The sequence below is a fragment of the Dendronephthya gigantea genome, unplaced genomic scaffold (assembly GCF_004324835.1).
Source record: "Dendronephthya gigantea isolate DGI-Jeju-01 unplaced genomic scaffold, DenGig_1.0 000004F, whole genome shotgun sequence".
Classification (NCBI taxonomy): Eukaryota; Metazoa; Cnidaria; class Anthozoa; order Malacalcyonacea; family Nephtheidae; genus Dendronephthya; species Dendronephthya gigantea.
In genome coordinates this window covers 1,762,124-1,780,510 of record NW_021163014.1, presented here as the reverse complement: position 1 = coordinate 1,780,510, position 18,387 = coordinate 1,762,124, and the positions used below count along the sequence as shown (strand labels likewise).

The 18,387-nt window shown below is 36.1% G+C and overlaps 2 protein-coding genes and 1 pseudogene across 2 annotated transcripts; 1 reads left to right on the top strand and 2 right to left on the bottom strand.

The window, feature by feature from the left end:
• Positions 1-4,605: 4,605 nt before the first annotated feature.
• On the bottom strand, positions 4,606-5,991 carry LOC114544722. The gene has a single exon (XM_028563281.1). It carries the CDS (start codon positions 5,989-5,991, stop codon positions 4,606-4,608), a length of 1,386 nt encoding a protein of 461 aa, XP_028419082.1.
• Positions 5,992-8,543: 2,552 nt separating this feature from the next.
• Positions 8,544-10,054, top strand: LOC114544710 (annotated as a pseudogene).
• A 1,104-nt stretch (positions 10,055-11,158) lies between these two features.
• On the bottom strand, positions 11,159-15,043 carry LOC114544701. The gene is made up of 6 exons (XM_028563269.1): positions 14,958-15,043; positions 14,342-14,463; positions 13,205-13,945; positions 12,301-12,836; positions 11,652-11,747; positions 11,159-11,452 (listed from the first exon to the last, which is right to left on the bottom strand). The coding sequence occupies exons 1-6, from the start codon at positions 15,041-15,043 to the stop codon at positions 11,159-11,161; spliced, it is 1,875 nt and encodes a 624-aa protein (XP_028419070.1).
• Between the last annotated feature and the right edge of the window lie 3,344 nt (positions 15,044-18,387).

Below are 18,387 nucleotides of genomic sequence, written 5' to 3'. Positions count from 1 at the left end.
ATAAAAATATTTTTTGAATGTTTAAATTGGGTGAGGGTGATGAGGATTTTGAAGAAGACGATGTGGATCTAGGACGGGATAATGATTTAGTGGAAGCTGTTGGTGCAAAGAACCGATCTCCGATTGGAAGACAGGCTGATACTCCTCGGTTAACTAGACGGAAAGGGTTGATAGGTCCAGGAGAGCCAATAGACAAAGTACCAGATCTATACCAAAGGGTGGAAATAGCGGTATTACTGAAAATTATAAATGATATGATGATGCAGATGTCAAGAATTTCCTCCCTCTTTGTTTAGCGAAGCGCCCCAGCGAGTTAATTTTGATGGTCTTGTCTAATGAAACGGAGATTTATAGATAAATAAATAATTATGTCGCACGCGAGGATTTGTTCTGAATTAACGATTGTAAGACAACTCTATATGCGTTCTGGATTAACCTGTGAAAGCAGGTGAAAAACCTGCTGCATCCTATTTTGAATTTCTACACCTGCGACACGGAATCCCACCAACGACACCTAATCCCGCATATACTACAACTGTGTGGCCACAAATCCTAACGTCCTAGCCAAAATCCTCATTTCAAAAATATTTTGGCAACATTATTCGCTTCTGATAATTCAGCATATCATTACGTTAGGTCAAGGACTGTCCCACTGGTTCTAAATCTGAGTAAACTTTAAGCTAAGTTTAGGCTTCGGGCTATGGTAATATTTTGGTGTTCATTGACTGTGAAAACAATAAAAGATAGCATTTAGAAGATTTGTGCACGATATTCTCTTCTGTGACTTGTTTTCGTGCTTATAGTTATTCGTTGAAAGACAACTTTGATTCACACGTTTTTCAATCAAAATAAGCAATAAACCATCTCTTGGTGCAAAAGTAGATACATTGCATACAATTATAGGTGGATATAATCTTACCTTGTGCTACTGTTGATGCAACTGAAGATAATAGCTACTATTATTTTACTTCATCTCCGAGAAACATGCACCAACACCTGTATAATTATAGCCGGCCATGAAAATGAGTACAGTTAGCTTAAATGTCTCTTGAGTTATCCTGCCCGGAAATCGAAAAACTTGGATTTTCGTTTGCTTTTGAAGCATGAGATGGTGTAATCAACGTGTCCTGCGCTAGGAAAGACCTGTGATTTGTGAAAACATGCATAGAAATCAATTTGCTGCCAAGTTTCCTCGAACGAATTACCCCGAACCGGCGCAAAACTCCGTGCGAGGATACTAATTCCGCTTGGTGATTTATTACACCCGGGTACTTCAACAGAACAAAGCCGGATCCAATCGTCCTGATCACCGCGGAAAAACGTCTGCGCGTGCGTAAATTCTGTCTGTTATTGGCATTGAAAAGCGGTTACGAACGTTTCCGAAGGCTTAAAAGGCGTTAATTGATGATTAGTACAATTTCGAAAATAAACTCCCTCTAAGGAAGTAAAGTGTTAAAGTCAAACATTAACTTGTAACTTTTTAAGAGGAAAGTGGTGCGTCAAGTAATAAAATCCCTGAAGGGGTCCCATCAGCCTCCGAATGTAGAATTAGTGAAAGATCCAGGCCATAGGAAGCTGTCATTAAAAATTACAAACCCCGAATAATAACAAGACTAATATAGCAACAGTAATAGCAAAAGTAGGTAATAGCAATAGCAATAGCATATCAGTATACTTATGCTCGGCACATCGTTGTTCATAGTGATCATTAGCCTTCATGAAGTAACCTCTTAGAAGAGCGCCTTTGATGAGGATGATCACCAGAGTCCAGAAATATATGACTTTACACTGGTGTATTTGGCAGACATTCTTTCAAGACACTGTCTCACTACGGCTGATCAAGAACCGATTACAATACATCAAGCAGAATACGATGTGTGTCTCTGCGATTCTGTTCTCTCTAATTTTTGAAACTCGACTTGATCATGTAGTTGTTTCAACAGCCACGTCATTGTAAAACGCTTCAGACTTTTTTAATTTCACGCCCCAATATCTTTCCCCCAGTCCATAATACGTCCATCGCATGTATAGCTCCTTCAGCAGAGAAAGTAGTGCAACGCTGGGGAGGGATCAGGTGCCGGTTGTACAAAAGCCGGTTAACTTAACCCTGGATTAATTGAAGCAATTCTTCACAACAAGTTTTGTTTGTTTACAACGTAAAATAACTTTTTCCATAATAAATATATGTTATTTACCAGATTGGAGGTCCGCGTATAGGGAAATATTTCCCAATGTCTCAAAACAGCGTTTTTGACAGACTGAGGGAAATATTTCCCTATACGGACCGACTGAACTGGTATATAATAGACTTTTTTTTTTCTTTTAGTCCGAATTCATATTTTAGCGTTGGCTCTGTGCTTTTAAATCTCGAGCGGTTCGTATATACGGTTTCATATATGGACCGCTCGCGTAGCCAATCAGATTGCAGGAAACGCTAAAATATGAATTTGGACCGCAAGAAAAAAAATAATTATTGATATTTTGTAAAACGAACAGAGGTTTAGAAGCGCAAAAACAGCGCCGAGCTTAGAACAACGGCATCCTGAAGAATTTGATTTTTTGAGGAAAGATTTCAGCACTCTTTGAGAGATTCTAGTTTTGAATTCCGATAGACAACGCTTACATGCACCACGAAGGATGGCAATTGGTGGAATATATAATTTTACCATTTCAACCGTACAAAACCTAGCTTACATGCAGTAGCTACCATTCTCCAATAAAAAAAATCATACGCATATTTAAGGCGGACAAGATGTATAAAAAGCCTGGATACATTGCAAGTTTCATAATTGGATATTGGCTCTCACTTTTCAGTCATTTAATATGATTTTAGAATTTGAAAGTACGATTTCCATTTCTGGAATAATTATACTAATGCAATTTAGGAATATAGCTATTCAAGCATGGATTGTGTTAATGCACGCTTTCGATTGTTAGTGGTATCTTTTATAAATATCTGATTTCCAAAGCTACATTTTTTATACATCCTGTACATATTGCCTTTTCGAAAGATTAGAATTTCTAGCAGTAAACGCGAAACTTATCACTGGTGGTACATATGTGTTATATTACGTAGAGTATAATGAATAGCGTGCATAATTAAAGAAATTGTTTGTGTTGCTCTAAAAATGGGTTACTGAGCAAATCGTTTATGCCATAATTTTTCAAAGTGCATTGATTTATCTTTAAAATTCAACAATTATGGTATTCGCTAATAACGACGCTATCTTGAAGAAGGTGTACTATAGGTCATATCGTATCATTTATATACTCGAAAATTCACATTGATTATATTCTTGACATTGACATTGACAAATTAATGAATATGCCAGCATTGCTGAGTATTGTCAGCGAAAGATTATAGTACATTTTCAAATCAACTGAATGGCATTAAATGTAATTTAAAGTCACGTTATTTTTTGTAATTTGCAATTTTTTAATCATTTAATCATTTGTCACAACACAATACAATTATTACGCATATACATGTACAATAACAGAGGACATAAGTGTGACAGAGGAAAGGAACAGGACTTGCGTCCCAATTGAAACCTGACCCCAACATTATAACTGGACTTTACATTACACAAATAACACTTATTTTAGATTATAACTTATAAATCTAAGTAAAGCCAGGAGGGCTGTAAGAAGTTAACTTAGAAACATAATAATTACGAATACTAACGCTGAAAGAGTTAAGCGAGCCACAGGTTTTTAGATCTGCTGGTAGACTGAATTTTTTGGTGCATTATTAATAAAAATTCGTCCTTTTCAGCACTGACGAAGTTCTAAGCTCTATTTTTTTTTAATTGTCTAAAAAAGTATAGCCACTTTCATTTTTTATTTATTATTTCATAATTTTTGTTTTGCTTCTCCTAGCTTTATCAAAAATTGTCACTTAAAACGTTAAATATAGATTTTTTGCCTAATTATTATACATGTACAGCCCATCAAAAAACTAAATTACCACAGTAAATTCAAATAGAACTGGAACGATAACTCCACAATAAAGACCAGTAATTAGATGAAGCCGATTTGAATATAATTTGCTGATTATCGCGGGGCCGCGCGATTCAACTGGAATTTCAACTCTTCGCCATCATCGCGGCCTTCAATTTTTGTTTCAAAATGGTGGCCAAGTTATCGTTCCAGTCATTAGGAGTTCACTGAATTACCCTAGATCACCCAAAATGCATTGCGTTAAACATGAAATTCAAGATTGCGTCGCTATTGCTTTATATTATGTTAATTAGTAGTAAGTTAAACACTAGTATATGAGTTAAAATATTATCAGTATACTGCTTTAAAACAGAATAATAAATTGAGATGAAAGATATTATATAAAATAACTCACTTGCCGTAAAACTCGCGTTGTACTTATTGTCTCCTTGCGTGTTGGTGAAAATGTGATTAGAAAGCGAAAAGGTGGGTTAAATAGCTCTGAAGTCATGTAATAATTTCTAACCATGACTCATATAGAGCTAATAAACATGTTAACCTCGTATATGTTTTATATTACACACAAATGGTGATATCGTACAGCGCGGATCTTTTCACAAGAAAGGTGAAGTGCAAAATTATTCTATCAATTATCAGTGATAAAGTTTAATATTGAAATTTCGCTGAAGACGAAAATGTTTGATCTACTCGTTTTATTATCTTTGGGTTAATTAAATCTGGGCCGGGAGATTTATTGTTAGGTAAAGATAACACCACTCGACGAACTTCATAACAAGATACCGCCCTAAACGAAAATTGATCGTTTTCCGGTATATAAACTTTTTCATAGGGTTCCTGCAGAGCGATGTTATTAGCAGCTGCTAGATGAATAGATTTCTTTGCAGCATTTTCACCAACTGATGAAAAAAATTGGTTGAATTCGTTTGCGATAGATTTGTGATCTTTGGTGTAAATTTGTCTCTCTTGGCTCTTTGATGGTACCAGACGGTTTATTATTTTCCAGATAGACCTCGGGTTATCTTTGTGTTGCTGTACTTCATTAGAATTATGTTTATTTTCTGCCTTCCTGAGAGCTTTTTTAATATTATTTCGGTAGATCTTGTAATTTTCCCAGTCCTTAGTGTCACGCGTAATTAGAAATTGATGGTGTAATTGGTCTCTCTCTTTCATTTGGTTTCTAAGATTTTGTGTGATAAAAGGGCAAGGTCGATTACGAATCGCTGTTGTTTTAATCGGTGCGTGAACATCTAGTGTTGATTGCACAACATGGTTAAAGCGATGGAGTTTGTTATTTACATCTTCCTCTTCCAAAACGGATAAGAGGGAGTCTGACTTTCTAGCTAGATCGGTGAAGAAGTCATTAGGTACATAGTTTTTGTAGCTACGCGTAGTGATATATCTTGTGGCTTGTCTAGGAGGTTTAAGTTTGAGTTCCGCGTACACTGGCAAATGGTCGCTGATAGATGCGTTTAATACCCCACTTCGGCTAACTAACGACTTCGACGACACTATGATGACATCTAGCAATGAACAAGTTGAATTCGTGATCCTTGTTGCGGTTTCGATGATTTGGGTAAGGTTCATTTCATTTAAAAATTTTTCAAGAGATTTATACTCTGCGCAACCACTCTTCAATGCATCACAATTTAGGTCTCCTAGGATCAGGATTGGTTTGTTTAATAATAAAGCTTCCATATAGTTTGGCTTAAGAGCGTCTTCCAAACAGTTCAAGGGACAGTCAGGTGGCCTGTAAGTTACACAGATTAAAAACGATTTGGATTTTTTATACTGAACATTTATCCATTGTTGGTGGAAGTTGTCTTCAGAGATAGAAGACAGAGACTTTATGACAGATGCTTTAAGTTCTTTACGAACATACGTGCACACCCCTCCACCTCGTTTATGAAGGCGGTCTAATCTTAAAAGATTGAAACCTTCTATTTTTACTTCAGCAGACGATACACTTGTATTTAGCCACGTTTCTGATATTGTTAAGATATCAAATTTTTCATTTCGCGTCAGTTCTCTCATTTCGGTGAGATGTACATTGTTCCTAAGCGAGCGGATGTTTAAATGAGCCACTTTAAGCCTGTTGTTTTTTAAGTTATACCTCGAATTCTGGATTCCTGATAAACTTGGTGACTGAGTTTTGGACATAGGAATTGGGATTAGATTATTTAAGTTTCTCTTTTTTGAATTAGTGCAAGATAATATACCAGGGCGTCGTAAAGAAACTATAGGGATTTGCTTGCTGACTTTATTCTGCCGTGTTGATGGGTTAATCAAGTTATTATTTGACTGATGGAAATATCTTCGGGAGGAATGAGCATATGTGTCGTGTCAGATATTACATTCTGGTTATCTGGCTGACTAATTGTAGGTGTTTGTGCCAATTGTTTGGTCGGTGATTCGAACGGCCTGTCCGAAAATCCCTCTTGCTCGATCGCCAGTGATCATTCGGGGACACAGGGTCGTTACGAGGTGTTAGATTAAATGAAAAATCTCTGGGAGGTAAGCGAACCATCCGCTCAACGTGTTGATTCGTTGACATGAAGCCTTTATCTTTATTTTTATTCGGAGAACTCGTCCAAGAAAACCTCTTACTCACTGGCTGTGAGTCGTTTGATTCAATCAAAGGTAGGCGTCCCACCCACTCAACGTTCTGTTTCACTGTCTTATGCCCTTTATCTTTATGTAACGATTTTTTGCTTGGTACATAGCCGTAGTTATATTTGCTAGTTTTCATTGTAAATTTTTCTTTATGAGTTTGAACGTTTGTTTGATGTTCTACAGATATATCCTTATGTTGGCTCTCACTTAACGATAAGGAGTCTGTCCATTTGGTTTGTTTTGGATCCATTTGGTTTGTTTTGGATCTATATCGCAGCTGATTAAATTTGAGTTCTCTCAGTATAATTTTGTTCGCTTGTTTAAATTTTGAAAATGCTGCAGTAACGTGAAAATATTTAGAATAAGGAATATACTGCCAGAGAAAAATGTACTGATCAAGGAGTGCAAAATAACTCCTCCAGAAATTAAAACCCTGGGGCCAGTTGTTCGAAAGGCGTTTAAGTCGCTATCCACCGTTTAACTCGCTATCCACCGTATAAAATTTAAACGCTTGAAAAATCGCATTGTTCGTAGCCCGTTTAGCGCTATCCAGCGATTAAATTTTGCCTATCCACTGTATAAACTTAAACGGTCTCTCGAGACCGTTTAAGTCGCTATACGGTGGATAAATTGTTGTGTTTTTTAAATTTTATATAAATTATTTATAAAATGGCGTTGTATAGATTACCAGGCATATATATTTACGCGCTTCCAAGAGTAAATAGACACGCTGATAGGAATTTCCGACGTGAAATAGACGACGTACTATTGTATTATAATGATAATGAGTTACGACAACGCTATGGCTTCGGTAGTGAAACCATTAGATATATAACTCGTCTCGTAGAAGATGACATACAACCTCAAACAAACCGTAAATAACCATCCTGTTTCCGCCATATGACCAGTGTTGATAACACTTAGATTCCTAGCCTCGGGAAGTTTCCAGCAAGTTACAGGGGACACAGTCGCCGGTTTAGATAAGTCTACTGTGAGTAGAATTATTCGTCGGGTTACCGTAGCTTTGTCACGGAGAATAGATCAATTCATAAGATTTCCTAATTCACAAGAAGAGCGCGATGCTACAAAGCAAGGCTTTTACGAGATCGCTAATTTTCCATGTGTGATCGGTTGTATTGACGCGACGCACATCCGAATAATTGCTCCTAGTGACAACGAATGGGATTTTGTTAATCGCAAGAGGTACCATAGTATCAATGTTCAAGGCATTTGTGATTACAAAGGTAAGTCATAAATTTTTAATATTGAATGTCAATGACTGTATCACTGCAGTATGTAAACACTTTAAAGTGTAAACAAAAAATTCTTCAAACGAATTCCTTATAATTTTCGTTTATGAGAGGGCAGTTCCTTAAAATTCCTCATAGGGGTCTGTCATAAGGGTGTGAAAAGGGCAACAGGGTAATGGCAGGGCAAGAGAGAATAACAAGACATTTAGAGACTAAATTTTTACACCATATTGAGAAGAAATAAAGGGGGTTTAACATAGTTTTTCTTGCAGGAAAATTTACAAATGTTGTTGCCAGATGGCCTGGATCCACCCATGGCAGTCACATCTTCCGTACCTCGCATATTAACCATGAGCTGGAGGAAACCAATTTTGAAAATGGTGTGCTCATAGGCGATAGTGGCTATGTATGGTTGCCGAGTTGTAGCAAAATTCAATACAGGCAATTTATATGCAATACACTGTTAAAATATTCAATAAACTCATATAATATTCAATAATCACAAAAATGTTCAATATACCCCTTTGTGTAACATTGTGTAACTGCGTTAAATATTCAATGCGACAGGCGAAATCTTCACTAAATTACACTGTAAAATATTTAACTCGGCAAAAAATATATTCAATAAAATCTCGAAAAATATTCAATAGCTTTGGAACAGCGGTCAGTAGCACCCCCTCTGCTTTACTTGGCCTTTTCACCAAGCGAAGTGTTATTTCAAACATGGCCGAACAAACTTTTGAAAATGAAGAAAATGACAACCCCTCATGGATCGATGTTTTTAACGGAGTTGATCAGTTACTGCAGATGATTAACGAAAAAGTCGACGATGGAAGGATATCCTTTCATGAGGCTTCTTTAATTTTCAACAAGCTTGAGACAGCTTTATCAATGGTTGTAAATCTTACCACATTGGATATCGATTTAACAGAGAACACTAGACTTGTACTACTGCAGCTTTCCCAGTGTTTGACAGAACTACACAACTACTGGGCAACTAGAATAGCTAATATAAGACGAGCGACAGTCACTCTGCCCAATTTAAGAATTGAAAATGTCAGCATGTCAAGTGATCCAGGTAGACCATCTCTATCTATACCAAAGGAAATTCTTGAAGACCTAAGGAATTCTGGGTACTCATGGACTGAAATTTCGAAAATTTTACAAGTATCGAGATGGACTGTACACCGTAGGGTACGGGAATATAATTTGCAACACCTTGACAGATTTTCTGACATATCTGATGATGAACTAGACCAGCTAATCATGGGCTATATATCGAGACATGGCAATACCACAGGTGAATCCTACCTTATTGGCTACATTAGATCTCAAGGTATTCGTGTTCAGAGAGACAGGGTACGTTCTTCCCTAACGCGTGTTGATCCTGAAATACTGCCCTTCGTTGGGCATGCGTAATTACTAGGAGAGTTTATACAGTTCCAGGACCAAATGCTCTCTGGCATATAGACGGTAATCATGCTTTGATTCGATGGAAGTTTGTGGTGCATGGGTGCATAGATGGTTTTTCCAGGCGGATAATTTACCTTCTATGTGCAGACAACAACCGGTCCGACACTGTTGTGAATGTTTTTGCCGCAGCAACTGACGAATTTGGTTATCCATCCCGAGTTAGAGGGGATCACGGAGGGGAAAATGTTCAAGTAGCAAGGTTAATGGAAAGAGAGAGAGGTGAAGGGAGAGGAAGTTTTATTGCTGGGCCATCGACAAGAAATCAAAGAATAGAAAGATTATGGAGGGAGGTATTCCGTTGCTGTCTATATTTATTTTATTGCATATTCTATGCCATGGAGGAAACTGGTGTCCTTGATTTGGACAATAATGTCGATCTATTTCTACTGCATTATGTATACTTACCGCGAATTAATCATTCTCTTCAAGAGTTCGCAGCAGCCTTTAACAATCGCCCCATGAGAACTGAGAACAATTGGAGTCCAGAAAAAATTTGGACAAATGGAATGATAAATCACGCCGTTAGACAGCTTTTAGAAAGGCATGAAATTGAAAACATTGAACTATATGGCGTTGACTGGAATGGTCCTATTCCTGCCGAAAATCAAAACATTGTGGAGGTGGAACCACCGAACTGCCCATTTCCAATTGAGTACCTTCATCAACTTCAAGATCATGTTAATCCGCAACAAGAATCAAATAACTATGGTATAGAACTGTTTACACAAGCGAAAGACTTTCTGAATGAACTGTTCGAATAGCAAAATTGTTAATGTTAGTGTAATTTTTGCAGTTTAAGCTTCGCGTTTTCCGGAAACGGCAAACGGCAGGGCCTGTGCCTAGGGTTTTCGGAAAACGGGTCCATTTGCTCTTTATTGCATGCCTTTGTCGTTACACGTATATCGTAAACTTAAACATTCTAATATAATGTGAACATTTAGTCATCAACGGCTCATCAACAGCTAACAAAATTAGGCAAGCAGAATACAAAAATGTTTTCCAGATGCCACAGATGTAGGATTGCCTTATCGGATTATCTATGTTGAAATTTACAAAATTTCTATTTTCACTATATCTCGTACTACAAACTAAGAAAAAAGGCATCTATAAAAAAAGGTAACAGAATGTAAACGACTTAAAATAGGATACACTACACTGTCAGCTATTGTGCAACAACAGTCGACGACTTTCTATCCATTCAACTTCAAGACTGCATCATAGATGTTGCCAAAAACAGCAATTTAACATAACAACATTAAAGAAACTACTTTTTACTAACAGTAATTAGAACTGGATACTTTAAAGGATAAGTTCAACAATATTCATGGAAGAGAAAACGATTTATCTTTCCTGGTGGTGGAAATTACACCTAACACTGCTGCTTTAAATAGCTCATAACTTTCTTGGCTGAACCTTGATGGAAAAACCAGCTTGAATAGGCAAGTAGACGCAAAAATACTTGCCGCATCTGGTGATACTTCTACGACAATATTTTCCGTTGGTGGGGAAGAACGTAAGAACAGCCCGTTGAAAATTTTATGAACTTATCAATATCTAAAAAAGATACCATTATAGTGATTATTGATATAAATATGCATCGTGAGTTGCTAATCTCTACTTGCGCTCTAGGGGGCTGTTCACATGAGCCCGGTCACAGAGATTGAAATGAGTAAATAACACGATTCTGGTAGTCCTGTAATCATACTCACAATAGCTTGTGATTGTTCTGTTTCAACAAGACTTTTCAGTTCTTCAAAACCATTCCACGCTTCGTTAAATCTCGTTAACCGGGCTCATGTGAACAACTCCTAATTGTTCCATGCAATCTTCTGTTGTCTATAGGTAATTGAAAATTTTTCATGTAATCATTTACCTTCTTCAGAGCATTCTTCCACAAATTTCTGTAACATGTTAAACACTGCCAAACCACTAGCTTCAATCCCAGTTTCTTTCAACTTTAATAATCCCTTTAAATATTCTCGCGTTTTAGTCTTTGCACAGTGAACAAAATGCTGTAAAAACTTGTCTGGATAACGTCTGATAACATCAATTACACCAAGAGTTTTTAGACCACTAACGAACTGCTCCAACATAGGCACATTTTTCACTACAGCGCAATGTGCAATTATTGCTTGGACAACAGAAAGTCTATTTTCATTCTACAAAAGAAAAATATAAAATATAGAATCTATTCATCCCGTTTAATCAGCACAGCAATTCATTTATGTTTTGGCATGTAGAATTAGTAGAAAACAATTAACACTATTAACTTTTAAAACTAAACATAATTGATTCACTAGCATTTAAAATAACCAAAGTAAATTCTGTTGCAGTTGAACTAAATCGATCAAAACTTACTGTGACTTGACATTGCAATCCAGAGTTTGCAAGCACACTTTGAAACTCAGGTGACTGGTTCATTATGTCTAAATCAGACTTTTTCGACATCATGATCTGTTGGTAGAAATACCAAATACTCTCTTTATTTCATTCAAATTTATGATTCAAAAGAAAAACCTAACACAACTGCCAGGCACAACCAGAGGGATGCTTCCAAACAGGGTATTTTGCCCCAGGCAAAAAATCAATGTTAGAAATATGTAGTCCTCTTTTCTAAGTTACACTGATAATAAGTTCTGCCCAGGTTGGTCAGGTAAAGCAATATATTAGGTTTAATATTGTAAAAAATGTAACCCAAAAATGAAGAAAATTACATTTTGCAGCTATTTTGCCCTTGGAATTGCAGTCCTAATGGGAATTTTCCCCCGGCCCCAAATTTCTTCCTAGTACCCCTGATCACAGCCAAAGAAAGCATGTTAGAATAAGTACAGCTGCAAAATGTTCTGAAAAAATATAGCTCTGCAAAGTTCATAAAAGTAAATATTTGTGCACAAAAATATATTTAAAGGGCTGGCTTAAAGCAAACTAAATTAGAGCATGTTTTTTCATGAACTATTATGCTATATGTTTTATATCAACATTATATTGACTTTATTACAATATTTACCTGTTCAACATAAGACTTTATCTCATAATCATGAATGTCATGGATAGATGCATATGCAATGGCTTTATTGATATCTCCAGTGGCAACATAATAATATTGGGAAGGTGCGAGATAGGGAAATCCTGGCCCATTTTGACAAAGACTGTGTGCAATCATGGTGCCTAGCATTTTTGGCATACCACACGTCAATGCAGTGTGGTTGTAGTGGAACTGTAGCTTATCAGAGGGGCCTTCAAAGATACGAACTGATGGGTTGTTGACAAATTCCTTAAAAACATCAGAATAAAACTCACGAAGGACACCACCAGTGTCTACAGCTGGTTGTTGTTTGTACTGGACAATGAATGGATGTGTAGGATCAAAACTAGGATGCTTATATACTTGAAGTGCATCAGATAGCAAGTCCTCTGGATCAATCTTTATCTTTCTTGTATCTTTGCTGATCTTGATACTTAACAACTCAAATACACTCTTGGTTGGAACCTTTTCATCATCTATTCCATCACCTTGGACACTTTCACTTGTGGTGACTGTTTCTACAAAGCAGTCACAAATTATTTCACAAATTTCCTTCTTGCCTATTTCCTGTTCTTTACTCCAAACCAACAAATTTACAAAAGTCACTGTATTTGAAAGAGGATCCAGCTACTGAAAATCATGTAACTTTTTTAAACAAATTTGTTACACTTACATTTGTCCTGAACTAAACAATTTTAATAAATTACAAATAATTAAAAAAAAGAAAAGACCAATCTTAATTGGCCAAATTTATTATAAACAAACTTGTTGGATACACACACTACAAAAACAAGTTTGTTGGGTTGTGTAAAAAACTGGTCAACAAGATGACTATGATACTTTCCGTAATCTCAATGGATCAATAAAGGAAATTATTAGGTTATACCTCCAATTTCAGTTGTAGTATCTAGCCCTTTAATAAGCTGAACATCATCATCTAAAAGATCAGCTATGGAAAGGTCTATATCTTCATGATTTCTTGATAATACTTCTCTGATTTCTGACTCTGTTTTTTGTGGAAACATCATGCAAAGTTGAACTGTACTGCTACAATTTGATGTGGAAGAACCTGGAGAACCAAGATCAGATCCATCTTTTTGAATATTGGACGATCCTAGCAAATCAGTTGACTGATTCAAACGTACATAAAGTTTTCCTTGACCAGCAATCACTTTTACTCGTGAAAAATCCCAGAACTGGCCAGGGCTACACACTGGTGTTGAAACAGTTTTCCTACTAACTTTCACAAAATCAAAGTCAACTTCTGTAACATTTGGAAGTCTAACACTGATAACTTTGCATATTTTTTCTCTCATTAGTTGTTCACTGTCATCTGTCATGACATCCACAGTCCCGCTAAACAGAACATCATCTTTGCATATAGAGTAGTCTGGGACAATACCACCAGATTCCTGTGATTCCTCCTCAGCTAACTGGGAAACATGATTTAGGCATATAAGTTCAAACGTCTTCTTTTCAGGAGTTTTTTTCTTTTGCTCTTTTGCATATGAATGGCTTACTCTACGGCGCTTTGGAATCTGAGATGATATATTGGAAGATACAGAAATAGTGTTTGCTCGAAGCAAGTCACGAGCTCTGCGCACCACCCCAGTCACATTTTGTGTGTCTAAAGTAAAATATTTAATTAAGGAAAAAGGTAATTCATGCACAACTTAGGTCTAGCCATTTAGCCTTCAAGGTAGGCAAGAATAAAATTTAGAGGAATGATAACACTTCAAAATATATTCATGCGTATATACCTAAGTGATAGGGGGTTAAGCTGAATAGTAACATATCTTGGTTGGTATATTTAATATTTATACTTGTTTATAATTAACTATGAAACAATGGTCGTTGCTGTATTTATGTAGCAGTTTATAACAACATGTGGTAGGTGTGATTTCTGTCAACTCACATACAAGCATTAATAAAATAGGCTGTTTGATTTTAAACGTTACTATAGGTTGCGTTGTTTAATACTCTTAAAACATAGCGATATTATATTATAAAATGATATGGTAACCTAGACGACTTTGACTCGTTACTCGACTATCTGATGTATTTGCCACAGGAAGATTGCTAGTCGATTGCAATCCACCACTCACAGCCGTACGATTCCTTTCGGTGATAACCTCCTCTACAATTCTGCGTATTTCAGAGTCATAGAATAAATGTAAATTTATACTGCTCGCAAAAGAAACGTGAAAAAAAACAAAAAAACGGCAGAGCACATGCAGCCTCGCTCGCCTCGTTTCCAGGCGACAATGACCGTATATGGACTATGCTATGGTCAGTGAACTGCTATCGTAAATTGGGAACTATGGTCCATTAATTCTTTCGCTGTAGACCGCTGTTCCAAAGCTATTGAATATTTTTCGAGATTTTATTGAATATATTTTTTGCCGAGTTAAATATTTTACAGTGTAATTTAGTGAAGATTTCGCCTGTCGCATTGAATATTTAACGCAGTTACACAATGTTACACAAAGGGGTATATTGAACATTTTTGTGATTATTGAATATTATATGACTTTATTGAATATTTTAACAGTGTATTGCATATAAATTGCCTGTTTTGAATTTTGCTACAATTCGGCAACCATAGCTATGCATGCCTACCGTATCTCATGACACCCTACCTTGATCCACAAACACAATCCCAAAGGCGATTTAATAATCGGGCCTTGAAGATTACAAGGTCGATCATTGAAAGATCATTTGGCATTTTGAAGCGTCGTTTTCATGTTTTACATTCCGAGGTTAGAATGGCACCAGACCGAGTTTGCACCATCACCATTGCATATTGTTATTCTACACAATATAGCCATTGACAACAATGAGCCTCTGCCAGAGTTTGAAGAAGAAGAGCCATTTAAAAATGTAGTTTTTGAGGGAGTGGAGACAGGACAGGCAGTGAGGAATCACCTTGCAAATACATACTTTTAAAACTTTATTGCAGTTCAACATTTTAGAAATTGTTGTACATTGAGTGTAAACATAAATTGTATCCCTATGATATTCTATTCATGTAAAATTTCAAAATTAATCATATGTACATTAACACAACTGTATTTGATAAAAAATTAAATATTCATTCATTAATATAATTAATTATTTATATAAATAATTTATACATGCACAACAATAATTAAAAATTAATATAATTTAAATTATCATGCAATGAGCATGTCATAAAAATGGCTCTGTAAATATTCTTAGAACAAATTTAAATAACTGATACACAAGTGTGTTCATGCATTTAGAATAATTTATATTATTGCATAAATATATGCATGCATGATGTTAAAATTGTTGTGAATTCATCAAAATTTAATTTTTAGATCAAGTGAGGATTTTGATTTGCATGTATTTCATCACACTAGAGAAATAGTGACATCACCACTCTTGAAATGTAGGAAAGGTTTTACCTAAGTTGTCGCACATGTGCATCTATTTAAAGAGTGCTAAGGGTTGGGTATTTCTATGAAAAATATACTAGCAAGGTTGAATTTATTCAACAACCTCAAAGATGAATTAATTTCAAGCAAATTGATTGTTCCAAGCAAATAAACTTTACCAAGAAGTAGTGATTTGGGGACTTCGTTTGAAAAAGTTCTAAAAAAGTTGTTTGTTTGTTTTTTTTTTATTTTTGAGGTAGTTGAATGACCTGATGTGACAGCAATGTAAGAAATTAATGCAAATTAGTAACCCTTGCTTTGAGTTCCTCTATCTCCAGTTGTAGCTTTATTTTTGCTAACTCTAGGTTTTCCACCTCCAACTCTATCTTTCTTTTCTCCAACTGGAGCACATCAATATGCATTGATTGCACATCTTGGTTAGTTATCTTTCTCTTTTTCCTCGGCCCCCCGAAAGCAGCATGATCTGTGGACTTGGGAGTGGTACTTTCACTAGAAAGACTAGTGACTTCCACCTCAACTTCTACTGTCTCATCTTGAAGTGTTGCCTCTTCACCAACACTATCAAAACTATCATCTGTGAAACCTTCTGGCTCCGGGGTAAAACTGGTTCCTACAAATACAGAATACAAAATGGTCAACGTTTCGAAAATAAGTAAAAAATATAGTGGTTTACTATGTTTATACTATGTTTATATTAGAGTATAGAAAATTATATTATACATTTAAAGACCTTCAGACAATAAAAATAGTATCATGATGTATGTCATGAGACATCTCAAACACGAGCGTACATAATAATATTAAAAGCTGTATACGAAAGCTGTACTTATCTCAATGAAGGATGAAAAGTCATAGCGACATTGATACTTTTTCTTTCGAAAACAAAACTATCATTTATTATGCGAAGTATTGCGTCGAGAGGACGAAAGCGCAGTTCGTCACTTGAAATTTGTAGTGAATGAAAGCATATATAATTAAGAGCAAGGCGCATGAGCAATTTGACACTTACCTGACTCGATACCACCTTGGATACCCGAAAATCCAGGCTCATCACCGAAAATCTCGATTATGCTTTGGCTTGTTGAAGTGGGCGGTGGAGTCGGTCTTCCTCCTCCCATTTTTTCTACCGATTGCCTTTCTTTTCCCATTTCTTTCCGAGCCACTCCACACATTGCTCGCCATTTCTCGCGGACATCAGTCTCCGAACGCAAAGCGACGCCTAGTGCGTTGACTTTATTGCAAATAGACCGCCAAACTGCGTGTTTTTTTGGTTAGTTAATGTGTTTGAGAACTTTTCATTGCAATATTAAATTGCACTCAGCTGTGGAGAAATTTAGTTTTCTAGCTTTTCTTGCTTTTTTAGCCTCCATTTTGATACGACTACGACTGGTAAAACCCGGTTTTCGCCGGTTAAGGTAATCTTAACTAGCGGTTAGTTAAACGCGCCAGTAAACGGGCTTTGTGCAACGCAATTTTATCGCGCGTTTAACTAAACGCTGGATAATAAATTTATACGCTGGATAGTGGTTAAACACCGTTTAAGTTAAACGCCTTTCGAACAACCGGCCCCAGATGTTTCCATGTTTCAATAAGAAAAATCTTTATGCAAGCCGTGAATGTTTATGTAGCGGTCAAAAGCAGTTCAAAAAAAAGCAAATTTCCTCACACTAGTAGATATTTCTGTATATTTTGTACAAAATTTTACGTTTTTGCAAAATTTATTTACGTTAATTTTTTCCCCAGATACCTAATGCGACGTCATGTGCAAATGGTCTATACACTGGGAACAAGAATGATTGCAATGGAAATTTCCATTTTACGGTCAGTAAAATGGAAATTTTTATTCGATACTGCATATATGATCAAAAACAACTGTGTGTATGATCAAAAACAAAAAGGTGTTGTATAAAATAGAATCATGATTGATTTACTGTGCATACTCTCAAATTTGCATTTGACAAATTTCGATGACATTAAATCTTTCGAAAGTTTAAAATATACATATAATTTTGTTTTACCTGAGCACAATCTCCTGTCCGAACGAATACTTTCATGGAGTTGGTAACAGCAATTTAACGCAGAACTTGTCTCGCTCGTATGAAGCTTAGCTACGAATCTAAGGATGGTTCACGTTTTGTCTAGAATTACCTTCTCGCCTGATTCAAATAAGACATATTGGAGAGGCATAGACGTAAAGATATCGAGAGCCCATGACGAATTTTGTCAACCAATAACAATAATCACAACATGCGGTCTTGCAAGGAATCTTACCGCTATTTATCATAATAGGAAGACGTATAAAACGTTCACTCCAGCAGCTCCGAAATCCCATACAATAGTGTTTGTAATGTTAGAATGCTCGTTATCTTACGATTGTTTATTGTTCAAAAATATTACATCCTAATGCCAATAATTTATAAGCTATAACACGTCATTCGTCGTCAGTTATTGCTGATCGATGTGATAGCGATCACCGATGATTGCGCGATATACGAGAACTACGCCTATAAATATCAAAGACGATTAAATTCCCGAGATTATTTTAAGATGTATATTTTTCGTATCAAGAAATAATTTACAGTAGAAGAAATTTAGCTTCGCAGGTCTTAATTACGACAATATATTAAGACTCGGAATGACACCGCAGAAA

Bases quoted from the DNA above. Each gene is read 5' to 3' on its own strand.
- LOC114544701 (XM_028563269.1), bottom strand. From the start codon at position 15,043: ATGCCAAATGATCTTTCAATGATCGACCTTGTAATCTTCAAGGCCCGA. The intron at 14,464-14,957 runs GTAGGGTGTCAT...TGAAATACGCAG, and splicing joins GATTGTGTTTGTGGATCAAG to AATTGTAGAGGAGGTTATCA. The intron at 13,946-14,341 runs GTTACCATATCA...ATTTTACTTTAG, and splicing joins AACGAGTCAAAGTCGTCTAG to ACACACAAAATGTGACTGGG.
- LOC114544722 (XM_028563281.1), bottom strand. From the start codon at position 5,991: ATGAGAGAACTGACGCGAAATGAAAAATTTGATATCTTAACAATATCA.